Source organism: Tachypleus tridentatus, chromosome 9, assembly GCF_004210375.1.
Source record: "Tachypleus tridentatus isolate NWPU-2018 chromosome 9, ASM421037v1, whole genome shotgun sequence".
Classification (NCBI taxonomy): domain Eukaryota; kingdom Metazoa; phylum Arthropoda; class Merostomata; order Xiphosura; family Limulidae; genus Tachypleus; species Tachypleus tridentatus.
In genome coordinates, this window is record NC_134833.1 from 121,269,488 (window position 1) to 121,297,474 (window position 27,987).

Genomic DNA, 27,987 nt, shown 5'->3' on the forward strand with positions numbered 1-27,987 from the left:
TTGCATTAGGATATGGATATAGCTGTGCTTTATATGACAGTGAGAATGCAATGAAACTATCTTAAGAAACCCAAAATAAGGTCCTTGAACAGTCAAGGTACAAAAAGCAACACTCTAGTTTATTTTTCCCCATGACCTTCACTGAACTTTGTATCCCAAAATTAGAATTAAGAAAAAATTAAGAAATCTCTAAACATGCCATATATATAAAATGGATAGAAAAATATGTAGTGTGTACATGTTACACTGGTAATAATAATAATGACATGTTTAATAAACATACAACAGAATTTGTTTACGTCCTGTGGCCAAAAATATAAGAAAACTTATCATGTTAGTAAAACAGTTAATTTACATTAATCAAAAAGTGATATTTCAGTGATGTCTTCTTCTATTAGATTCTGAATTAATTTGACAAAAAATAGTTTTCATTTACATTTTTCCTCTCTGTCTTGTATAAGCAAATTTTTTGTATCTTGTCTTCCAGGTTCTTAACAAAACAATTTTTTTTGTAGATGATAATGCTCTGAATGACATATCAGTGGGTGAAGTCTTATGCTTGGGTCAGAAAGTTGATGTGGATCAACGCACAAAGAAAAAGTAAGAAATGTAGAGATCAAGCCACTATGAAAGTGTTTGCATGGATTTATGCATTCATACTGTGGATGTTAACCTTCTATGTTATAATGATATCTAAGATTATCTGAATGTATAGCTAGCTGTCTTCTAGTTTCTTTTGCAAACTTAAGAACTAACATAAATCTGTTTGTTGTTTTCTTACAATATTATTATTTTATTTTATTTCTGAAAAGAGACATGAACTTTGCTACTGTAGAAATTTCTGAAAGGGTTATTAGTTTTGGTTTTAAAACTTAGACGTGATCAAAGAGTAGATTAAAATAAAAATATAAGTATGTATGAATCAGTTTAAAAATTGTAATGTACTATATATGTTAGACATAGAATAACCTTTTTTTATAGAAGTAATATGTGATAATATTCTTCAGATTCAAAAACTTGAAGAAAAGTTAGGTAATTTTGAAGTTTGAGTTTAATGCTTACAGTCATGAAGGTGTTTTTTTAAAAGACTTATGTGAAATGAACTTTTAGTTGTTAAAATAAAACAAATAAACCTATTTTATTTCTACTAACACATAGTTACATCTAGGATGAAAACAAAAATGAAATTTTTTATTGTTTTAGTTACCTGTTTGCATGGTGTTTCTTTCAGTTGAAAACATAAAATGGAATTTTTACAATTAGTTGAAGTATGTATAAATGTCTCTCCAATGTGTGTAGAGTCTTACATTTATAATTTCTTTTTTCTGTTCTTTTTACCATTAAAAAAATGTTAATTTTAATTTATAGACTTATTAACATTAAAACTGTGGGAACAACTCTTTAGTATTTAGGGTACTTTGTATTTATTTAAGCTTAGATGGCTGGTGAATAATTTGGCTGAAAATGATGAAATGCCAATAATCTACTTTTAAACCAGGTTTTTTGAAACAATTCTGAAACTAACATTTAAGGAGAAGGAGTGTTTAGTGTCGAATATGAGCCTAAAGATTTGTGACAAGACTGCACTTAGGATCCAGCAGTCACAGTGAAAAGACAACTAAAATAAAACCAAGTTTCTGAGCTTTTTCTCTAGTTATTTTATGTTTCAAGTATGGTTGACTAAAGTAAGAAGTACACAAAAGTGAGAATTACATGGTAATTATAGTAAGAGCAACACTTTAAGACTGAATATTAAAACAGTATCCAGATTGAGAGACATATTTGTCAGGTAATGAAGTTATATTCAGTTCTGTTTTGATTTTATTCACTGATAAGCGCTTTAGTACTTAACTGTTAATTAATTGTTACAATAGTAAGATGTGCTTAGAGTTATGTGAATAATAATGAAGTAGAATCAAGCATTTAGAGATTCCTTGAAGGGAAAAATTGGTTTTGGAAATTTATTTTCTGTTTTCATTGCGATCATAAATTTATATATTTAACTAAACTTAGTTAGTTCAGGTAGCTGAGAAGTATTTTTAATGAGTAAAAATGTGAATTGAGAAAATGTATATGTTTGCCACATAATGTTCGAAAATACATAAATGGTAAAACAACTGACGAACATTAAGATAATTTATAATAATGAGTTTGTTTTAATCTATTCATCACCTGTTCAGTGAGCCTGTCATTCATTTTCTATAAGTTATGTTCTTGAATGATTGGATCACAATTGTGGCTACAATTAAACATTTCCTAAATTTTGGCAACCATCCTGATATCAGATGAATTTTATTTTACCTCGGTAATGCTCTGCAAGTTTTTTTCTTCTGTTATTAACTTTTGACGTCCTTTATAAGGTTTTAGTAATTGGTTGTTCTTATTATTTCTTAATGAAGATGTCCATTTTTGGATTGAAGTATTAAAACTTTATCTCTTTACAAAAAACATTGTAGCTGGTTTAATTTATTTTACTGATGATTTAATAAACATATGTTGAATAGTAACACTTAGTTTATTGTGAACCCAAATTACTATATTGTAGAGGCAGTTATTGTCAAATGTTTGTAGTAAGTTCATTGTTAACTTTCACTAACGTTAGATAGTGAGTCTAATTTTAATTTATACTGATTATCAAATGTGACTTTTCAACCTTTTCTTGACAGGCTGTCAGTAATAAGAATTATTCTTACTTTTTTAAATGTGTTTCTTTGGAAACATGTCCAAGACTGTAATAATAATTCTTTTCTTTTGCTGTTGTTGTTTTTATCCTCTACAACAAACTATTACTTCTACTCAGCCCTTTCTTTATCATGAGATAATTCAGTCTCCACCAATGATACCTTTTAATTTCATGAACCCAAATTTAAAACTGAGGTAATATCTTTAGTGTGATATTCAATAATACAAGAGTGGAAGTTTGTTGAAATTTCTTTATCTTGCATAGTAAGAATAAAAATTTTAGCATTACAGATGTTTGTTGTTTTGGCTTTAAATACAAATACAAACATATAAACTTGTGTGCTCTAATATCTCATTTGTTTGATCTAACAAGGCATTTATTTGGGATTGAAAAAAACACAAATCACTAATTTTGATGTGATAATTCGTGCTACTACCATTCTTTTTTCTGTTAAATTAAGCATAATAGAATTGATATCTTTCATGTAAATTATTATTACTAGTATCACTTAGAAATTTGTTGCAAGTGATTTGATAAGCATCAAACTATATGACCATAGTCCAATTTTTTATTTCATTTGTAGCACTAATAATTCTTTCTAAAATATTGTTCAAAAATTCTTTGTTAAGAAACCTATAAAACATATTAAATTATAAAGAGAAAATGTGATTAATTAATTTCAAATAATTTCTTTATACTTTCTTGAATTTTAAAAAACTATAAAAGTTGTCTTTGATCTAAACAAAATGATTCTATAACGTGTTGATCATTATTTAAGTGAGTACTATTTTTGTTCATAACATTTTATTAATTTCCTATTCAGACATGAATTACTAGTAGAAGCTATGAAAGCAGGAACTCCTTTTGCTCTCTGGAATGGTCCAACTATAGTGGCATGGTTAGAGGTGGGTAGGAGGTTAAATTTAATATTTTAAAAAACGTTATTAAAGCTAAGTTAAAATATTATTTTGGTCAGCAAAGTATCTGAGAAATAACTGATACATTTAATAATATGTTAAAATTATTTATAAATTTTTGAAATATAATGTTTATATTCTTTAAATGTGATTGGCTAGGTCTCATGTAAAAAATCAAACTTCTAGAAATGTACTGCCGAATTACCATTTTTAATATTTCAGGTGAGAAACCAGTAAAACATTGTTTACGTTTTGATGGAAATCAATCCAGAACTAATTGAGTTTGTTAAAATTGTAATCAAGTTTATTTTTAGCATACATTTAGCAGATTTATTTGAGTGGTTTTATCTACAGAGTATATCATACCAGTTTGTTTTCCAGTTTCTGTTATTAGTATGGAATGCTTGCTTGCAAAAAACAAACGTATATCACATTATTTTGTGACAAAATGTAAATTTCAGTCATTTCATATAAGAAATAGTGTTGAATATCAATAAAAAATTGTATTTGATCAGGAAATATTTCCTGTTTAGCTCTGGGTTGGTATGCCACCTTGGTACACTGCAGCTTGTCAAGCCAATGTTAAAAGTGGAGCCATTATGTCTGCATTATCTGATACTGAAATTCAGCAAGAGATTGGTATTAGTAATCCTCTGCATCGACTCAAACTTCGTTTAGCTATTCAAGAAATGGTTGCTCTCACAGGTCTATCAGCTGCTAAACCATCCAGAACAGTAAGTGTTAAAACCTTCCTTGGAAAATTTACCTCTTCTAAACATTTCAGAATAACAATAAGGCTTTTCTTGATGATGAGAAACCTACTTGAAATAAAAATGTATATCAGAATGGCTGGCATGAGAATTAACACTTTTATTGATAAGCAAAGAACAACGTTTCGACCTTCCTAGGTCATCTTCAAATTAACAAAGAGAGATGACCTAGGAAGGTTGAAATGTTGTTCTTTGATTATCAATAAAAGTGTTAATTCTCATGCCAGCCATTCTGAGATACATATTTACAACAATAAAGCTTTGTTTCAAAACCTTCTATTGCAAAATTTATCAATCAACCTATCAAAATTAGATGAAAAAGATGAAAACACTATACTGTTTGAAAATATACATAGGCATTTGAAGAATATGCTATTGTTTGTCTGTTTCATACAAAGTTCTTATAGATATATGATACAAGTCTATATTAAAATATCTGTTCTTTGTGAAAAGTTGCAGGTGAATTACAGCAAAGAAACCAAAGGCAGTACTTATTTTATAGTATCTGAACAAGTATTTTTACTTATTACCTTCAAAAACAAAGGATTGCTCTGTATTTTATTTTGAGAAAATAGAAAAAAAAAAGTCATGTTTCTCTTTCTGTAAATAAACTGGGATTTTGTTTCTTACTATGAACATGATATACCTTATGTCTTTCTGTAAATAAACTGGGATTTTGTTTCTTACTATGAACATGATATACCTTATGTCTTTCTGTAAATAAACTGGGATTTTGTTTCTTACTATGAACATGATATACCTTATGTCTTTCTGTAAATAAACTGGGATTTTGTTTCTTACTATGAACATGATATACCTTATGTCTTTCTGTAAATAAACTGGGATTTTGTTTCTTACTATGAACATGATATACCTTATGTCTTTCTGTAAATAAACTGGGATTTTGTTTCTTACTATGAACATGATATACCTTATGTCTTTCTGTAGATGAACTGGGATTTTGTTTCTTACTATGAACATGATATACCTTATGTCTTTCTGTAAATAAACTGGGATTTTGTTTCTTACTATGAACATGATATACCTTATGTCTTTCTGTAAATAAACTGGGATTTTGTTTCTTACTATGAACATGATATACCTTATGTCTTTCTGTAGATGAACTGGGATTTTGTTTCTTACTATGAACATGATATACCTTATGTCTTTCTGTAAATAAACTGGGATTTTGTTTCTTACTATGAACATGATATACCTTATGTCTTTCTGTAAATAAACTGGGATTTTGTTTCTTACTATGAACATGATATACCTTATGTCTTTCTGTAGATGAACTGGGGTTTTGTTTCTTACTATGAACATGATATACCTTATGTCTTTCTGTAGATGAACTGGGATTTTGTTTCTTACTATGAACATGATATACCTTATGTCTTTCTGTAAATAAACTGGGATTTTGTTTCTTACTATGAACATGATATACCTTATGTCTTTCTGTAAATAAACTGGGATTTTGTTTCTTACTATGAACATGATATACCTTATGTCTTTCTGTAGATGAACTGGGATTTTGTTTGATATACCTTATGTCTTTCTGTAAATAAACTGGGATTTTGTTTCTTACTATGAACATGATATACCTTATGTCTTTCTGTAGATGAACTGGGATTTTGTTTCTTACTATGAACATGATATACCTTATGTCTTTCTGTAGATGAATGCTGGAGTCATATTTCATACCATAAGCGAAATGGTATCTTGTTCCTTACTATAGTGTTACAAGAATCAGATACAGGATTTTTTTTTCTTGAAAGTAAACACTTAATCTGTAATATACTACTCAAGAAATAAACTAACACAGTTTTTTTCTCCACACAGGAAACAAACACAAAGGTCTGTATTCTAACTGTGATTTTCAATCAAATTTCTGAGGAAATCCTTCTCTTTTATAGCATAAAAATACTTTTCTAATGAAATATGGTACATGTAACATTATCCTTAGGCCTGGCATAGCCTGGCAGCTAAGAAACTTGACTCGCAATATTTTAGTCACAAGATCGTTACCCATGACTTAACATTTTTCACTTTTGGGGTATTATAATGTGATGTTTAATTTCTTGGTAAAAGAATAACCCATGAGTTGTTGATGGGTGCTGTAGTCATTTTCTTTCCTTCTGGTCAGCAGTTCAGATTTAGGTTTAGTAGCCTTGTCACAAACACACAAATACAAAGCTTATCCTTTAAAAATGTATTGGTGAAATGCTTATTACTAACCTTTCAGGAAAATATTATTTTCAAGCATTTTTACTAACCCAAAAAAATTAGTAATTATTACTTAACTCCTGTACTCCTTATATTTTAAAAAAACAATATTTTTTTCCAGTGCACAAGTTTTAAATTTGAAAGATCTAGGATGATTCTAATTGCGGAATGTAATGATGGGCTTTACAATGTATTATTGTTTGAACATTTTAGATTTATGATCTTTGTGCAGAATGTCTTGTGATGCCAATTGAACATATATAATCTACTCAACATATGTAATGTAATGATAAATTTCATATCTAAGTGTATATCTATAACATGTCACCATTTATGTGCACAAATATCAAAATATTTAAATACAAAATTTATTTGACTTTTTTTGGTTTGTTTTCTTTTACATCTCAAAACGTTTTTTATTAAAAGCTTCAAATTGAATTGTATAAGTCCACTTATCATTTATCCTTTTTATTTCATTTTGAAACATATCTCACTATAAGTAGATGGGTTATATACCTCTCATGTTGTTCTGGAACATTTAATCTTTTGTGAACTGTATCTTGCTACGACTTGATGAATCTTACCTTGCAATTCTGGAACATTTAACCTTTTTTTAAATATTTTTTTCTTTAACTTGATGGGTCATATACCTCTCAGAGTGTTCTTGAACATTTAACTTTTTTTTTAATTATTTCTAGCTATAATTTGATGGATCTTACCTCTAAGGCTGTTCTCAAACACCTAACATTTTTTTTAAGTATATCCTACTGTAACTTCATATATCTTTATTCTCAATTCTGGAACATTTAACCTTTCCCAGTAATATTTTGTAGTGCTCTCTTAGATCTTGGAACCACTTTATCTTTTTGATTACATAAATAACTTTATATGAAGTAAAACTTTTAATTAAGTGTTATTAGATACTTTTGGAGAATGGATATTATTACAAAAACTGTATCATTGACAGGTTCCACATGAAATTTTCAATTAATTACAACACTAAAAATAAGTGAAAGTTTAAGTGTATAATTTTCATATGCATGTGTTATAAGTTAATATGTATTATCATTATTTCTGAAATTAAAAGATATGATATGTTTCACTTTAGCTTTTTTAGATAACATGTTAATGAATGTTACAGCTTGCAGGTTTGGTTCAAGATTTCTTATGCAGAATTCTTTACCACAACTATAGAATTACAAACTCTTAATGTAAAATTAAATGCTAAGAAATGTTCGTTCAGAAAACAAAAGGATATTTTTCTTTGTTTTTAGACACTAGCATTTGGAGAACTTAATCATGAATGGATAGGGAATGAATGGCTTCCAAGTCTTGGTCTACCACAGTACAGATGTACCTTCATGGAGTGTTTAGTTGATGCAAGAATGCTGCATCACTTAACTAAAAAAGACTTGAGAAGTCACCTTAAAATGATAGATTGGTTTCACAGGTGATTACTTTGGAGTTATAGTATTATTAAAACGTTTATAAGTACAACTGTGGATAAATAAGTTAACTTTAATGTCATATTGCTATTTACAATTACAGCAAAAATCATTTCACTACATTTCTCTTTATTTTATATTATTTTTACTTTTCACTTGAAATATATTAAAATATCCAACTAACATTAATATTGTTAACATTTTACTTTAAATAGATGTTTACTTATGTTATAGGTTATATTAATGATGTAAAGTAAGTTTTTTCGGAGAGGTATACAATTGTACTGCAGATTACATTTTATAAGTTATGTAAAAAAAGCTTTCTTCTGAAACAGATTTACAGTCTTGCCTCCTTTCACCTTTCTTGATTCAGGATGGTCCTCTAAACATTGCTAAAATCTTTTTGTAACAGTGCACCAGCCGTTCATACAAATGTTTTTATACTGAGAAAAAATATTCAGGAATGGCTAGCTATCTTTACAGAAATACTTCCTGGAGGATTTAGCAATAATGGTACATGTACTACAAGGAATTCCTTTACTTTCTAATATCCTTCAAGTCAGACATTTAAATGTAGCCAGAGCTGAAAAACATAAAAAGGGCCATTAAGGCATTTGAAATGCTCAAAGAAAGTAGAGAAACCTTTGAAAAGAAAATTGATAAAACCATTGCTTCTGATGCCTTTAGGAATATTGAGTTTGTTTAAAACCAAAGATATGTAGGCCTTCTTCGTCAAAAATTACTGGAAGCAGTAATATAAAATATGAATGCCAGATTTACGGATTGTAATCACTTAAAACAAATAAAATAATGCACAAGAAAATGACAATAAAATTCATGAACTGGTAAACATACCTGAGCCAGATTCTTAGAATACTGATAAAGTTGTTATCCCTTAGAAACCACTGAAGAAAAATTGTAAGTATTCAGTAAGCTCTTTCATAACAAAATCAGTATTAATGATTTCCATGACTATGTGGAAAGTGTCCTATGAAATTGTCATAATCATGAGATACTAAGATCTGTAAAAAAGGCTAAAAATATAATCAGTACTATTGCTCTTAGTTCCGCAGAGGCAGAAAGAGGGTTTTCAAGAATAAATATCATATATTCAGATAAAAGAAGCTGCCTTACAGTTGAAAATGTGGTAAACCTAATAGCAGTTAACTTGATTGGCCTCCCATTGGATTCATGGGATCCAACTTCTTCAGCTATGTAGCTATTGAAAAAAACCACACAGCTCATGACAATAGAGTCACACGTGGAAGGAATAAAGATTTTGATGATAATCAAGTGGCGATTTGGAAATATTTAAAGCATATAAATAAATTATTTTAGGGAGATATTTTGGTTATTATTTTTCACTGCAAAAAATGGGGGTGTGTAAAGTGAGATAGAACTGGTTGTTAAAATTTTTGAATCCCACAACTGATTTAAAAACGTGTATAATACTCACTGTTGAGATTGGTTGTTTCTGTAAGACCACCAAAAGCTTGTCCAATGGCATGTGTATCTATATTTTTTGTAATAAAATGTACTAGTTTGATTTATAAAGGAGCATTACTCATGGACCTCATGATTAAAGCAGATGTGGATTTCTGCCCATCCCTCCTGACCTATGAGATTTTCAATCAGCGTCTGTCGGCTTTTCAAAATGAGCAATCACAGACACTTATTGCACTGTCTCTGGTATGTCATTTCTTAGGACTCAACAATTTGTATTCCACCCTTTTCTCATCTAGTGGAGTAGAGAAGTCATTACCACCCTCTGGATCCCATTTGCTAGAGTGTCAGACCATGAAGGTTTCTTTCTGAGTGAGTTTTGAAAACAAAATAAAGTTTTTATCCCATGTGTACCCACTAAGTGAGAGGAAGGCAGTAGTTCTTAAAAACAATACAATATTGAACAGTGAATTATACAATAACATTCAGTATCCAAAGCAATTTCCCCAGATGTTTTTGCCCAGGCAGACTGCATTTGTTGATCACAAATTTCTTATGCAAGGAGCTTCCACTACACTTGACATAATCCTACATAACCAAAGGTGCTTCTTCTGGATGTTTTCTGTCTGGGAAAACCACACTTGACCTATTTTTATACTTATACAAGCCATAGTCCTTCAGCCCTAGCCATGTATAGTAATGTTGTTTTTCTCTGGCACCACACTATGGCTCTCTGTCACTATGTTCAGTATTACATCTTGCTGCATATGTGGACGGAGTATGACATATCTGTTGAAAACAGCCTGGTTATGAAAATCCTTACAAATACATTCATACCTGTATATATTTTTTATGATCCTGTGTTTTCAAATTGCTTTCCCAGGATGTTTTGTTGCCTGGGGAGACTCAACTTGTTGATCACAGTATCTTATTCAAAGCATTTCCAATGGATGTTTTACCAGGATGGACTGCAGTTATGTCTGATGTAACCCAAGATACTACCCTTGGCACATATATAGACAACCCCATTGTAACTTTCATGCTAGACTTTACATGTTTCTCAATACTATGTTTTTTCAAGTCATGGTTATACAACACTGTTCCACTGATTTGATGTTGTACACCTCTGTCCTGAATGCATTAGTTCTTGCCTGTTCAGTTAGGCCCTCATTTTGTTCCTATGTTAATTACTGAGCGACGAGCATATCTGTTCCAGAAGTAGTACTATATCCCACATGAGTTCTTTTCTTCCATATTCTTGCTCACCTGTTCTTTCAGTGTGGCTGTTACTTGCTTGATTGGATATTGATGTGTCTTCACCAGACCCTCAATCTTTTATATGTAGGATTCTAGTTTTGGGTGTGAAGAGGTAGTACCATTTAGGAAATTAATATTTTCTTGCACTGAACATGTATTTCCAATAGATACTTACCTTTTCTTACCCACTTCCCACCCTTCTTCCCCACTCACATGCTGGTGATTCTGCCAGTTCTTGAATATGAGGATTATTCTAGAATAATAAAGGGAATTAGCTGTGCTAGTATAGAAGAAACAGTATGATGGGTGAAGGGTAGTCACATGATCAGCATATTCTGAAATGGTACCTTAGAAGTTTGAAAACTGAGATTCAAAAATGTAATAATTTTCTGTACTAAATGCAGAACAAAGAGTTGTTTTATCGTTATTATGGTTACTTATAACTTGAAAAAAAAAGTGTAAAGGCAGTTTATATAGCTACATCAATATAACTACTTATTCAACTGAAACTTGTAAAGATATTTGTACATCACATGTATACATGTTTATGTATATATATCTTTGTTTTGTGGTGAGCAGACTACAGATAACCCAATGTGTAACTTTGTGCTTCATTACATACAAATCTTTTTCTTTTAAAGTCTACAAAAAAAAAGGTCAAAATAATATTTCAAAACTTTTTCCTTTGTAAAGTTTCAGATATGGTTAATATTTTATTATTATTAATATATAAAAAGCATTATAGGGAATTTAGTTTAGTAACTCTAAATATAAATATTTCCACAATAAGAAAGCTTCTCTAATATCTGGTCATGTTTTTCACTCTTCAGGACAAGTTTACAACATGGAATTAATTGTTTAAAAAGAATAAATTATGACAAGCAGTTTCTAGATGAGAGAAGGAAAAACAGTGAACAGGAAAATAAAGGTAAGAAAAACATAAATAATAAACAACCATTGACAGAAAAAAAGACTACATATAACAAACAACTCATGTTCACATGAAAGTTTCTTACATGCATCTACTCAACAAATTTAGCAAGTACTTCGTGTTTTCATAAAAGACACTGAATTGAAAATCAGTAACTAGAGTATAAATTGACCTATATCAAAATATCTGTGTAAAACTTAATATAACCAGTTCCAACCATAGCTTAAATGAAACATAGAGATAATTTAAAACTTGTGCATCAAGGTTCATACTACCCAGAATTGTAATGAAACACAGAAATTTGTCGAGAAAACATGAATACTAAGATGGGTAATTATCGTATCTTCATTAAACCATTAAAATTTTACCATGAAAATTTACTTATCAAAGTTTATAACATCTTAATAATAATATAATCACAGAAGATTGCATACAAAATTTGGAACTTTTTATAGTTTTCATATGAACACACAAGTTAGTCCAAGAAATGCAGATATCCAAAGTTGCTGGTCTCTTAGACATAGATTTCATTACAGAAATTTGTATGCCAGTAGACCTTACTGAGAATTATAAATTGATCACAGAAATCTATACACTAAGAAATCTCATTAAGGATGTAGATTTAATCCCAGAAATCAATATACTGAGGAGACCTGAATCAGAATGTAGGTTTGATCACAAAAGTTGTGCACCAAAAACCTCTAATAACAACATAGATTTCATCACAGAAATCTACACACCTAGAATCCTTAATATGAAGTAAATTTAATCATGAATATTTATACATCAAGAAACCTTAATAAGAATACATATTTGTTCCTAGAATTATCAGTTTTAGAATGGTCATTCAAAAAAATTTTCAGAAATTATATTCTGTAAACAAGATTTGAACTTTTCATTTAACTTTCTCTATAAGTTGATTGAGTTTGACTTTAATTTATCTAGTTTTAATTAAAAATACATTTTAATATATTTTGTAGATCATTTACTGAGTTTGGATTATTTTCCTTTATAGATGTCTTAGTGTGGTCTAATGAAAGGATCATCAAGTGGCTAAATTCAGTTGGCTTAAAAAAGTATTCCCAGAATTTGTTAGAGTCTGGAGTACATGGAGCTCTTATTGCATTAGATTCTAAGTTTGACCACAATTCAATGGCTTTAGCTCTCCAAATTCCAACATCTGACAGACAGGTAGATTTTGGAAAACAGTAATATTGCAGTGAAATTTTAATTTTGACAATGAACATCTCTTATTAAAAGTTATGTTGCTGTTTTTATTATTGAATTAAAATTTTTGTTTTCTAATTAGTCATTCTAATATAACTTGTAATGAAGTAATTACTTAAGCTTTTTAGGAAACTTCAAACAATAACCTACATTTATTTTATTGGTATATATCATTTCTTTACTGCCATTTTTTCTGTGGTATTGATAAAATATTCAATTTATTGTAATTATCTCTACTAAGTATCAATTATATTATGAAAGATTTAACAAGAAAGAAGTCACTGGTTGAGGAAAAACAGCAAGTTAGCCAATTAATGAGCTAATTTGTTGTATTTGGCTTGATTTGGACTCATTTTCCTGTGACCAATTTTTCCTCATTTGGTTTAATAAAATAAAAGGTAAACCAGCTACTGACTTAATTAGTTGTAAATGAACGATGAGGCTTAATTTGGATTTTTTTTTTTTCATTGAAGTATCTAATAACTAATTTGAAAATAAATCAGCTAATTACCCTATTGCTTGTCTGAAGCTTAATTGAAGTAATTTCAACATCTAACCACTAAGTGTGTTTGTTAGTGAGTCATGTAATACCATCTAATGGCCAGATGGTAAATTTGCATTTATGTACCATTTTACTCTTCCAAAGTCTGTAATATTTGGGTGAGTTATACTGTGTGTAAATTTGATTCGGTTTTACTTTCTATACTAATATTTGGTCACGCAGGCTATATCCATTGTTTCATGGAATAGTTGTATTATATTCTACTTTACCTTGTGTATGTGGGACTACTCTGTAGATGGAGCAAAGATGCTTTTAGGCTCTTTTGATCCAAATTTATCTTTAATTAGCTACAAAGAGAATGTGAATCATGAGAACGTTTTTCATAAGATTCATTTCTAACACTGATGAAGCAAAGGCATGCTGTAGAAGTCCGATACTTGTGTAATCTTAAGTCCTTAAACCCACACTTACCTCTCTTTAGCTGAAAACTAATGCAAACCATATTATTTCCCACAAAATTGAGAAAGTTAAAATTTTATAAGATGAGACAAAAATTATTAGGAAATCATGAAAATAACTCCAGCAGAACATGCAAACATTATGGGTTTAAAGAATGTTTTCAATCCATTTTAAAATACAATTTATTTGTCTTATTATTCAGGTTTAGTCTGTCTTAAAATTGTAATTCCGTTTCCAACTATAACAGTATAATATTTCTTTAATTCCATCAAATGACAAGCCTTTCTGAAGAACAAGGTTTCAGTTTTTATTTAACCTTACACTGTACATTGCAGTTTTCTTTTTACTTGCAACTAATTGTTACACACGATCTTTCAACTACTTGAACCTAAACCCTCTCATTGTTGAAGTGATCAAGTAATCAATTGCTAAGTCCACAATAAATCTTCATGTACTTTTATGTGTAGTACAATTCTAAACATGTGTACTTCTGTTACTCAGTTGTGCTCTAAACCTGTGTATGACTTTTTTAAGTCCAACTTGTTCATAAAAAACAACATATAATACAATGACAACCTGTGCACATTAATATTAGTACAGTAATAAACTTGTCTATGACTTTCTTTAGTAGAGTACATCTATATAAAAGAAAGTGTGTGTGTATATATATATATATATATATTTCACAGATAGCCCATTGTGTAGCTTTGTGCTTATTTCAAAACAACAACAATATATTTATTACAATGATAGCTGCTGCACGTCAGTATTAGTACAGTACTAAACCTGTGTATATCAGCACTTAATATACTGCTAAACTTGTACAGGATAGCATTTAATGTATTTATGTTCTCAGGTGCTAATTTTGTATGCTTTAATTTAGCTAAAGTGCTTACAATTTCAAGACAATATGAACTATGTGTGGTTTATCTCATAAGGCCAGACACATACTATTCAGGGAATTCAGTAAACTTCTAGTCCATGGAACAGACAGAAAATCGGATGAGATGAGTGTTGACTGAACACAAAATCAAGGCAATTGGTGAAGAGCCAAATGTGGTAAGCATTAGCTGAAAAGAAATATACAGACAGAGAACTAGACAAGGTAAGTATTGGTTGAAGAGAACACTATATAGCATAGATGGAAAACTGGATGGGGTTTGTGTAAAACTCACTGAAAAGGACAATGAAGCAATAAAGAGGAGATATGAACTTTGTTATGTATGTATTACTTTGTATCATGTTCAGCAGTTAGTAAATTACTAAAATACTGTTTTAGTCTATATTTTGTTTGCTACTGTAATTATTATATATTTTCTGTCTCTTGTTAATCACACCAAACATGCTTGCCCTTTCAGCCATGGGGTTGTTATAATGTGATGGTCAATCCCACTTTATTAGTAAATGAGTAGCCCAAGAGTTGGCAGTGGGTGGTGATGACTAGCTGCCTTCCCTCTAGTCTTACACTGCTAAATTAGGGTAGCTAGTGCAGATAGCCTTTGAGTAGCTTTGCGCGAAATTCAAAACAAACCAAACTCTCATTAATAGATGGAAAGTTGTCTTGGTAGTTCAATAATTAGACCACATATCTCTCAGGTTACGTACATCCTATTACAAAGTATTTCAATCATTATATTTATGTTTCAATGGAAAGAGAGCATTTCAGTGGTTTAGCATTCTTTAGTTTTTGGATTTTTTAAATTATTAGTAATTTCCTAGAAATATAAACAAAACATTTAAAAGATGCTTATTATTTAGTGTATCAGGTATTTATATTTGAAGTTTTATCATGTTACTTTATAAATTTTTATCAGTACATGTGTGTTCACTGGAAGTACTGTCAGCTGTAGATGCATAATATTATGTTTGCTGTAACAGCGTTAATGTTGTGTGATTCTTTCAGCTAGGTGAAGTACTTTCACTGTCTTTGAGATGCAGTATCATAAGTTGTAATATGAAAACATCCAACCTTATGCTTAAGTAAGGAATCACATTATACTAATATAATAACAGGTAAGGAAAAAATGATTTATAAGCATAAGGAAACGTTTTATTGATGGTGGAGCATACTACATGTTCTGTTGCAAGAATGTAGTATGCTCCTCAATCAACAAATCCCTTTCTTATGCTTATGAATCACTATTTGCCTATCTGTTATCCCACTTTATAAAATTACAACTAATACCATACATAGCTGACAACTTTAGTCCTGAATAGCATTGGTTCTTTTTAGCTTAGTCAGATTTGTATTAAAAGAAATGTACAGCGAAGCATTATATTATGTTTAAGGTTTAGGAGTTTAATGAATCACTGTGTTTATTAACATGTCATGAACTTTCCAGCCTTTAGTCTATGTTTTTTATAGTTTTCTTAATATATAAAAAATTTGTTTGTTTCTGCTTAGTGTTAATTTATTATCAATACAGCTATTCGGGATTTGTGTTGGTTTTTATAAAAAAAACTTTTTTAAGGATTTAATTTATTTCTTTATGACCACACAAAGTTCATGACTATCATATTAGGTAATAGATCTTTCCTTGTTCATCATTCCTTATTCTATAATAATTACTTAAGATTTCTCCACCTAGATCTTCTATATTTCTATAAGAATACTATTTTGTCTAATTATTTGGTTTAATCTGTATTTTAAAATGCTTATTAGTCATGGTTTTCTGCTCTTTTTTATTTACTTGATGCACACAGATAATATAAACTTCATGAAAACTATTCATGCTTTTATGTTTCTCTTGGCACAGGCTCCCACACATTCAGCCAGAGTTCTCCACAATGATCACCTGGTCAGATAACTTTGTGTTGTAAGTTTATTTATGAGAAGTCCAAAGAAGTTCACAGAGATGTCTTCTTGACTTATGACTGCAGGAATATCACAAGTGCCACATTACATATGATAGTCAGAATAAGCTTCCAAGACAGAGGAATGGCACATATATACAACATACTTTCACATCTGTTTTACCAACATACTTTGAATTTTTGTTTTATTGTCAAACAAGAGGTGAGATGTGAATACCACATACCAAAGATATTACTTGAAATGAAAAGCTGATATGTATCTGGCTACTTAATAAGTAATACAAACACGTCTTTCAAAGCCTACAAAAGACATATCTTCCAGAGATAATTTGTTTTTTATGTCACTATTGCATTTTTTATAACTATTTAAAACCATTTTACTTCCTCCACAATATTATCAATAAATCAGTTGTTATACATGTCTCATCCATAGTTTCAGGCTACATTCAGAACAATGAAAAGAAAAAACAGGTTCTTCAGGAATTGTGACATTTTTTAGTAATATGTACTTCATTTTGTTCTTATTGTGTCAGATAATTAATATTTAACAAAACTCCATAGTCACTGTTATTTAAAACTTAAATAGTGAACTACCACTATACAGTAAGTTGAAAATGCATGTTATACAGTGATGCATTATGTTACCAAGCATATCGAAACAAAAGATTAAAACTTTCCTACTTTATGACCTAGTTTAGCAAGATTTTTTATCAGTCTTGCAATATAACTTTGATAAACAAGTATTACTAGGTGGCTGCTCAAGAGTATCATACCTTAATTATATTAAAAAACCATAAATCAGGAGGTTGTAATTAAATATTTTTTTAAAATAAAAAACAAATTAAGAATTTCATTTTGCTTATAGATTTTAATTAATTGTTTGAGGTGCAGAGTGACTTGCATTATTCTCTAGAAAAACTGTAAACTGCAGGGAATAATAAACAAGTTTTTATTTTTAAAAATACATAAAATAAAGTCCATCTATTATTATTAATTGTCTTTGTATAAAAGCTAGTATTTCAGTTTCCATAAACATGTAGATTTGATCACAGAAATTTATAGATTGAAAAACTGTAATATGAATGTTCATTTGATACACAAAACCCAATATCTAAAAAAAACGTATTAAAAATATGAATTTTTCACAGAAGTCTATACACCAAGAAACTTTAATAAAAATGTAGCTTTGATCACAGGAACTTTTAAAGTAAAGGAGAATTTGACATAATTAACTTTCTCTAACTTTGTGTACTTAATACTAAATACAGCCATTTTTTCCTTAGGCCTAGTAGTTATTTATTGGTGTAAATAAGCATATCTGATAGTTACTTCTTTGAAACTTCATATTTAGATATATTATTACTTAAATGCATTGTAACAAAAAAAAACACTGTGGAATAATTGAATCATTTATGGGATTCTTTATTAACTAATTTCATTGCCAAGGACTTGATTGCATTAATATTTTTTTAATCAGTTATTCTATAGTATTATATCTTGTGTAGTTGTAAATATATATATTAATTTTATTTTCACTATAGCCAAGTTGTACTTCTGAGAAACAACATTGTACATGCAAAACTTTTTTTTCATAATGAATGAACCCCCCAGTGGCACAGCAGTCTGTCTGAGGGTTTACAATGCTAGAAATTGGGTTTCAATACCCGTGGTGGGCAGAGCACAGTTAGCCTAGTGAGTAGTTGTGTACATAAGTTTAAACAAATAAACATAATGAATAAACTGAAACTTTTTATACTTTTATTGAATATGGCTGTTTTTAAGATTCAGTTTAATTGTTGCTTACTGTGAGAATCTTTATTAATAGAACTGATATATTTTTGTTTATTTAGCTATTTTTAATTAAAGTATTATTAGTCATGATATATATAATCACCCATAATAATAATAATTTTACATAATGAGATATATATGTAACTATTAGTTTAAAATGTTTACCTGCTGTAATAACAGTTACATGAACAATCTTATAACAAATATTCTTAATTTTGTTAATTAAATTAAAACAAAGATAAAGTTACTTCACAAGATGAATTTTTTTCTTAGCTTTAACCATTAATCTTCCAAAATGTCACTTTTGAAATTGCTATGTAATATTAGAATTGAGTTGTATGTAATATGTAGTTTTTATCTCAATATATAGTAGAGATTAAACGTAATTTACAAAACAGCAGAAATAAGCTCAACAAATACGTTTTTCTTTTTGATAATCCTTTAATGTTTCTTCTTTAGTTTTAATAACTGTGATAGCAGAAGAAACAACCAGGTAGAAAGTTACAACATATCCTATGCAGTTTTACTACAGTGATTTTATGGTAGTCTGTACTACTTTGATAAGTTTTGTTGCATAAGTAAATTGGATTTAATTTTACTAAAATTAACACTACTCTTTAATATATCATTACATCATCTTTATTATTTTTTTAATTTAGAAATTTAGATACTATCAAAATGGTATTGTTTTATCATTGTTACATTTTTACAGTTGTTTTAAATTCATTATTACTCCTTTATAGTTTTTACATGAGGACATTTACAGCTTTATAATTGATGCTTTTGTGGCAGATGTATTGTTTTCACTCCCAAGAGCTTGTATGTTAAAAGTATAATTAAAAGTTTTCATCTGTTTTAGATTAACTCTGGTACAAAGATTGAACGTGTCTCATTCAGTTATCAGTTAATTACTGTTGGTGAATGTAGACCCAAGGTCAAAGTCTTATTTAAGCTCAACCACTTTCATGATAATGATAGCAAATTGGGATTTATAAAAATGATCAAAATATCTTAACAAATTGAAATAGAAAAAGAATCTTGGCACCAAGGCCTATATTTTTGAAGCTGAAGAATTGAGGTATACTTTAGGTTTGTCATAAATATTTTGGGGTGAAATTTGTACTCTTTTTGAGTGCATTTTTTGTTGTCAGTTTAAATAATATTTAAACACAAAATATTGTTTCATTCTCCATTATTCTGATCATGATATCAATTCTGTATAATCATGGTGACTGACTAATTTATTGTTCACTTCAATATCCATTTACTCAGTTATAAACAAGATGCTTGACAATGTAAAATTAATATTTTATGTTTATTTTAATATAATTTGAATGTATTACAAACATCATGATTGTCTAATATGTGTTTAACTTACAACATATGAAGCCCTAGTGGCTCAGCACCAAAAGTTGATTTTCGTACAAGTAGTAGTAGTCTTAGTAGAAAAGGCACATTGTATATCTCTGTACTTAACAAAGTCAACAGTTTGTGTAGAGAGCTAATTGTCATGTATATATGGGCATAAAGTATTTAAAACTATGTAGATACGATATGCATCGCAATATCTAAGTGTGGTGCAATATGATTTAAATAAACAATTTAGATATATTTATATATTCTTCTATTTTTACACTAGTGTATCTTATAAATACATATATTTGAAAAAAACGTTACCTAAAGCACTGTCTGCTGGTAGGACAGCAGCAAGTATACAGTCTTTAAAAGTTAAAATCTGAGGTTCGATACTCTGCAGTGTAAACAGCAGATATCCCAAACTAGCTCTACTTTCAAACAAAACAAACCTAAATCATTCTAACTCATTACATGTATCCTGTACATTATTCTATGTAAATAAAACATGTTATAAGAAAAAGGGAATTCTAGAAACAGCATGACCGATAACTTGTATTTTTAGTCAATAGTTATTTATGTCGCCTTGTCTTCATTAATTTTTTTATTTTACACAAAAATCACTAAACCCTAAATGAACATTTTGCTTCAACTAAATACAGAAAAGTACGTAACAACGATATTGTAGTTTTCTGAAAATATGACTTACTGAAGATTAAAGGCAATCACACATGTAAACTTTCCCAAAAACAGATTTTCACTTGATTATATGAGCGAAAAATAAATAATAATATTTAACATTTTATGCTTTGTCAAGCAACAACAACAAAATCTGATTTGATATATCCGCTACTGTGATTTTCTCCTTATTATTTTAATTTACTTTGAAATATAAACGTAAAGCACCATCTCTCTCTAGCCTAACACTTTTTAGAAGTATTCCTAAAATGTCACTAGCTATACTATTATGTATTTGTTAGACCAAACAAACTAGTTTTGAAAATAATCATACCACTGGACAGTTATTCACTTACAACTTTTAAGCACAAATATACTAATCTCGTGACATTCTACAAAGTAAAGAACGTTTAGCGTCACGTGATATTGGAGCACATAACGATGCTGATACGGTTGTACCGAATGCATATGGCTGATGAAAAGAAATTGTTAATATAGTTCCTATGGCATTAGTATAAAGGATATTAATTGTTTGTTTGTTTTTGAATTTCGTACAAAGCTACTCGAGGGCTATCTGTGCTAGCCATCCCTAATTTAGTAGTGTAAGACTAGTGGGAAGCCAGCTAGTCATCACCACCCACCGCCAACTCTTGGGCTACTCTTTTACCAACGAATAGTGGGATTGACCATCACATATAACTCCCCAATGACTGAAAGGCACAAAAGACAAGTTCCTCATCTCGTGTGAAACAGAATGGCTTGTTTCTCTGTTGATTATTTTGGATGGACTTTGAAAGATAAAACGTCAGAGCCTAGGTGGTTAAGGCACTTGACTCGCAATCCGAGGGTGGCGGGTTCGAATCCCCATCACACCAAACATGCTCGCCCTTTCAGCCGTGGGGGCGTTATAATGTGACGGTCAATCCCATTATTTGTTGGTAAAAGAGTAGCCCAAGAGTTGGCGGTCGGTGGTAATGACTAGCTGCCTTCCCTCTAGTCTTACACTGCTAAATTAGGGACGGCTAGCACAGATAGCCCTCGAGTAGCTTTGCGTAAATTCACAAACAAATAAAACGTCAGATCTTTACCAGATGGCCAAGACATCTATTTTTTCAATGTCTCTTTTTGTACTAAGAGTAAGACAATTATTATTCAGAACTTACGTAGTACATTTAAAATTGAAGAAACTCTGTGATTTGAAAGTAGGATTTCTTTGACTTAAAATAAACTGCTCAAAAATCACCTACAAACTCTTATTGTCTCATGTTTATGTTACAAACGAAGTGTATATTTTATATTAGATTGTTACTACTATATTTATTCTATACTTGAAGAAGTGATTGTAATTTCTTAACTAAGATTTTGCCTAAATAACTGTAAGTGAAATGACAAAAATACACCCAATCAAACCTCACATAGAATTTATTCGTTTATAACACCAATTAAAACTAACTATATAACTTCTTTGTGTTTTGCATTGATTTGGTATCTGGAGTGTCTAATTTTTACATGTGTTTTACAGAACCATTGAAAACTGGGTCAAGTGTGAGGGGCTCATTTAATAAATTTTTACAAAACTTTAAAACACGCATTTATTTTTCTGACGTTCCTGTGTATTTAGCTAATTTTTAAGATGAAAGTCAAATACGAGTAAGAAAGTAAACAGAGAAACATGGAAACGCTTGTCTTTTATTCTGTGATTTTATTACACCTTTGTGTCTTTACATATATGCACATATGTCATCATCCAACATATCTGTGGCTATAATAAATACCATGCTATTGTTCAACAGTTTGATGAAACCAATGAATTACATAAAGTAGCTGTTAGTCATCTTCTAGTAAACAGTCATTCAACGAGCAACACATAATCTATTGTTTAATTATGTTACTCTAAACGTATACAATTTATAATAAATAGTCAAATGCTGTCATATTGCTTTAAATCACAGATTACTTAAATATTATTATACTGGCAGTTTGGTATTAAAATTTCTTCATTTATTGTCATCGTATATATTATTTATCAACTTTAATACATGAAAAAAAAATCAAAATGTTGTGGTCAGAAAAATGAAACGAAATTGTAATATGAAAATTGAGTGGAACAAAGTGACTTAAAAACATGACCTGTTTTATTGAAGTCTTTAATGGATGGGCAAAAGCCTTGCTTGTTCAAGTGCAAGGCTGAACAATAGGTTACTTGCACTGTGCCCACAGCAAAGATTCAACTCCATATTTTAGCATTACATGTACTCAAACCTACCACTAAATCAACAGTGGCTAGGGCACAAAGGAAAATATTGTTAATTTGGTTTGGAATGGAATTTCTTGAGATACTTCTTTTCTAATTTAGGTATTTCTGAGGTGACTGATTATTACAGAGATTAGCATTAAGTGATGAAGAATTGAAAATGTAGTTTAAACATTTATATTACTCAACCACTTAATTCTTTATTCAATAAAACTCTATTCATGTATTAACAACAACTAAAGAACTTAAGAGTGAAAGCAAAGAAGACTAAGAAATAATATGTCCACACCACCAGATCTGGCATACTCAAATGTTTACAAAACCTTTCACCAGAGATCATCCTGTCAGCTTGGATACAACAGACATAGCAATGATGTAGGTGCAATTTACGTAATCAGTTCCATAAACAACAACAATTAATCCATAAAATTTTAAAGGTACAATAAAAAGGAACTTATTAGCCTATCAAAGATGTTACTTTTCAGCTCTCAACTGTAATCACTTCTTACTACTCATGTATTCATTCAATCTTTTCTTGAACTCAGTTAAATTTTAAGCCTGCACTGTCCTTGGTGGCAGCTTATTCCAAAAGTCAACCATTCAGAAGATGATCTAGGAAGGATGAAACATTATTCTCTCCTTGTCAATAAAAGTGTTAGAACCCATACCATCTGTTCAGAGATACATTCTAATGGCTCTTCTCTGAACCTTCTCAAACAATTCAATGTCCTTCTTAAGGAAGGGAACCACAAACTTTACACATTACTTTATGTGAGGTCTTGCAAGTGATCTATACAGTGAAATAATAACATTCCTTGTTTTATATTCAATATTTTATACATGCTACCCAAAATCCTATTAGTACTATTCCTAGCTGTAGTAGGTTGTTTGGATGATTTAAGCAATTTTTCAGTCACAACACCAAGATCTTTTTCTTCAGCCACAATATTTCATGTATTACCATTTAAACTGTAAAAACCTACATGCATCACTTTACATTTTGGATAATTAAACATCATCTGCCCCATACAGTCCCAGTGCATTAAAAGATCTAAGATTTCCTACAGGTTATTAGTATCTTTGATGCAGTTAGCCAAAAATCTTAGTCTTTTGCAAACTTCAAAATTTTGTTAATCATTTCAGAGTTAATATCATTAATAGTAATCACAAACAGAAGAGGATCCAGCATAGATCCTTGAGGCACATTGTTTTTATCTGTGATCCAGTCAGGTCTAACTCCATTTATGCTGCACTCTGCTTTCTACTCTCTAACCAATTTAATAATATTTCATCCACACTCACAGACTGTAACAGTGTGAGTTAGATCAAGTAACAGAAATATACTTATTATCAATTTAAGCCATCGACAAACCAAAATATTAGTGGGAATTAATAACACAATATTATCCATTTATTTTCAACATCAATTACTCATTATTATTTTTTGCTATCATTCAGAAGAACTGGTAAACCAGAAAGACAGTACTTTTGTTTGTCACTCAAAGAAAAATTAATACTTTTACAAAAGACTTTGCTCTTACAAACATCCATTAGTTTTGGTGTAAAGTTTCACATATAGTAAAAAAGAAATATGAATATGAAGTGTTTAAAACCTGTTGTTTCAAAGATAAATACATGTATCTATACATGTACAGCAAAGAACAAAAAGTCTGGCATGATGTTATGACAGCAGTACATCCTCCTCAACCATTTAAAGTGATTAGGTTCCATAAATTATTTGTCTTAAGATGTATAAAAAAGTAACCAGGTACATTTTTATATTAATCATCTGTTTGTATATTATTCTGATGGGTTTCATTACAATGAAAGACATCCGTCACAAAATATACACCAAGAATTTATAAAACAAACAAATCATTAGTAACCATGAGAATATATTTTTAAAAAAATCTGTACTGTACATATAATGAGTTCTCAAAGTAAATGATAAAACTGTTACTTATGTAAGATGTGCAACAATTAATAGAGATTGCTGGTTAAAAGTGAATTATGAGAACAATACTATAATAGCATTATGATGGTTTAAAAACCAACTGTTCTGATGCTCTAATGATTGAAAATGAATTTAATAAGGTATTATTCATTTTCCTGAGTCATTAAAGTGATACAAAATTGTCATATTAAGTTTATATATACATCTGTGATATCAAGAACATCACCGTTCTGACAAAATAATTAAAAAACACTTCCTTCACAAAATACAACCAAGAAACAATTTTTCTGATTAAGTAATATCAAGAAACAATACTCTGACAGACAGGCATCAAAAATCAATGTTATTCTCACACTATAACAATTAAGAAACAAGTGTTTTAACAAAATATTAGCAATATTATTTTCACAAAATATCAAGAAACAATACTATTTTAACACAATAGTGAAACTAACATTGCCATTCTGACATATTAATATCATTGTCTGATGCACTGATAACATAAGTCCCTACTCATCCATATGCCATTATGTTATATTCAATTACACATATATTATAAATTTGGTTGTTTTTTTCAGAGAAATATGGCCGATGTAACCCCTTTACACTTTATTGTGACAAGTATTATGCAGCGAGAATGAGGGACAGCAAACAGATACACTGGGCACATAAGATATATGGATGGGTAGGGACTTACGGGCCACCCTGTATATTAAGACTTATTGAATCTACTTGTTTTTCTATCATTATGATGATACAAAAACAATTTATGCAACTAGCCTTTTATCGTTTATCCACGCAAAATTATCCATACAGTGCTGTAAGAAATTCGACTCCTTGTAAACCCTGATGTAAAGAAAGTTTTAAACAATTATTTTCACAATTTATCTCGACGAACCGTTAGCCCATCGGGAATTTTTCCAGGTGCCCTGCCTGAACTAATGGAGTTTACTATACGATATAGAAGTTCAATAGAGATTTGTTTGTTTATGACTATCCTTGAAACTTGTAATTAATTGATGCTACAAAGTTTTAAACCAAAACTAAGAAAAACCATACATAACCTTCGCGTGATTTTCTATCCTTATGTTATTTACTTAATCTTTTTTACTCCTTTTCTTCACTGTTTTATTTGCTTTTACATTTTTGTGTATTTCTTGCACCTGTATTCAGTTTTTGTTTCTCGCTTTTTCAATTATTTTTTATTTGACTATTCCAACTTACTCTGTTCATTTATTTTAATATATTTTTGTCTATTTATTCAACCATTAGATACCCCCAGCAACAGAGCACTATGTTTGTGAACTAACAATGCTAGAAATGTGGTTTCGATACCCATTGTGGAAAAAGCACAACTGACCAATTTTGTAGCTTTATGCTTAATAACAAACAAACAACTCAACCATTTAGCTTCACTTATCTGAATTCACCATTAAAGCAGCCATACGTCTATGTATTTACAACACAAAAGCCAAGGAGTCATTTTCCCTCTGTGGACACAACAGATAACCCGATGTGGTTTTGACGTTAAAAAAGCATACACTTAAGTGAGCTTTTTATTTGCCACCATAGTTAGGCTTTGCCGTTTAATTATTTTATTTTCCTGCTTTAATTTTATTTTATTTTTCACTTATTGTTTTATGTTTTTTGTTCACTTACTAAATCATTTTTTTCTTCATTTGCTCATTGTTTTCTCAGCTCACTTGTTCAACCTTTCCGCTCTCCCATTCAGATGTTTTCTTATCTTCTTAAATTTTTTTATATTTATTTAGTTCATCGTCTTTGCTCATCCATTTGTTTAGCCTTCTCTTGGTAATTTTTCCAACTTTCTTTTATTCACACATTTAAAGTTATTTCTTCTTCTACTTAACTTTTTTGTTTGTTTGTTTTGGAATTTCGCACAAAGCTACTCGAGAGCTATCTGTGCTAGCCGTCCCTAATTTAGCAGTGTAAGACTAGAGGGAAGGCAGCTAGTCATCACCACCCACCGCCAACTCTTGGGCTACTCTTTTACCAACGAATAATGGGATTGACCGTCACATTATAACGCCCCCACGGCTGGGAGGGTGAGCATGTTTGGCGCGACTCGGGCGCGAACCCGCGACCCTCAGATTACGAAGCGCACGCCTTAACGCCCTAGGCACTTAACTTTTTAAAATTCATTGTTGCTCAGTTATTCTATATCGTACCTGAAGCAGTTGGGAATATTAAACATTTTTGTGCAACCGCTTAAGTAATTAGATAAAAATTATAAAGAATATATGTCATAGATGTCTCTCAGTGAGTCATCCATGTAATGATAAAAAATGGCATGAAAGAGTTCACTTGTATTATGCAATAGAATTACACCCTTGTGAAAATTAATTACGATTTTTTTTTCAATTTTTTGCGTTTTATTTGTGAAAATCCAAAAATTACTCACAAATTAATACATGGTATGACCGCCTTTATTTTTCAGAAGATCATTAATCCGCTTTGGTATCGAGTCCACGAGTTGACTGCAATCTTTACTAATTTTTGAATCATGGTACCATACCTCAATTATGGCCTCAATTAGCTTATCTTTCGTAGTACAGTCTTTTCCCCAAAGTCTTTCTTTACAAATCATCCAAAGATTTTCAATAGGATTTAAGACCGGAGAGTTTCCAGGCCAGTCCAGCACCTTTATTCGCGTTGGAGTCATAAAATTCTTCACAAGTTTCGATGTGTGGCACGGAGCCAGATCTTGCTGAAAAATGCCAGATCCATCTGGAAATCTCTTTCTCAATTTTGGAACGACTCTTCTCTGCAAAACTTCAATGGACTGTGGTCCTCGCATCATACCTTCTACGATATGTAAGCCTCCAACGCCATAGTAGCTGAAAAAGCCCCAAAACATCTTCTTCAAGGGATGTTTTACAAACTGGTTGATGCGAGATTCTCGAAGTTTCTCACCTGGAGATCTGCAAACATGCAGACTTCTTTGACCCTGTACAAAAAAATGAGTCTTGTTACTGAATAACACCTTCCTCCATTGTTTTTGCATCCAGTTTTTGTATTTCAGACTCCATTGATACCGTTTTTTCTTCATTGAGTTGGTGAGAAGTTGTTTTTTGACTGGTCTCCTTACCCTTCTAACGCAATTTCGAATGCCGTAATATTTCTCAAAATTTTGTCATATATCACAAAAATAGATCGACCGTACTGCAAAACACAGCTAATGACGCCGTCTGTGTGAAAAAATGATTATTAAAGGAAATCAGCGGGTCCAGCGAGCCTACACCGACCGCCATGCTAAAAATATTGT

At 30.3% G+C, this 27,987-nt stretch overlaps 1 protein-coding gene across 2 annotated transcripts in view; it reads left to right on the forward strand.

Moving 5' to 3' along the window:
- LOC143226218 (liprin-alpha-1-like) overlaps window positions 1-20,980 on the forward strand; it is a 106,313-nt gene extending 85,333 nt beyond the window's left edge. Inside the window, exons 14-21 of one of the 2 annotated variants that reach the window (XM_076456924.1) lie at window positions 516-600; window positions 3,507-3,588; window positions 4,134-4,334; window positions 7,868-8,043; window positions 11,569-11,666; window positions 12,685-12,860; window positions 14,796-14,916; window positions 16,614-20,979. In XM_076456924.1, coding sequence (XP_076313039.1) covers window positions 516-600; window positions 3,507-3,588; window positions 4,134-4,334; window positions 7,868-8,043; window positions 11,569-11,666; window positions 12,685-12,860; window positions 14,796-14,879 — 902 coding nt within the window. In that variant the 3' untranslated portion in view covers window positions 14,880-14,916; window positions 16,614-20,979. Of the gene's footprint in view, window positions 1-515; window positions 601-3,506; window positions 3,589-4,133; window positions 4,335-7,867; window positions 8,044-11,568; window positions 11,667-12,684; window positions 12,861-14,795 lie in introns of both variants that reach the window. The other variant, XM_076456925.1, reaches the window with a different exon arrangement.
- Window positions 20,981-27,987: the final 7,007 nt, after the last annotated feature.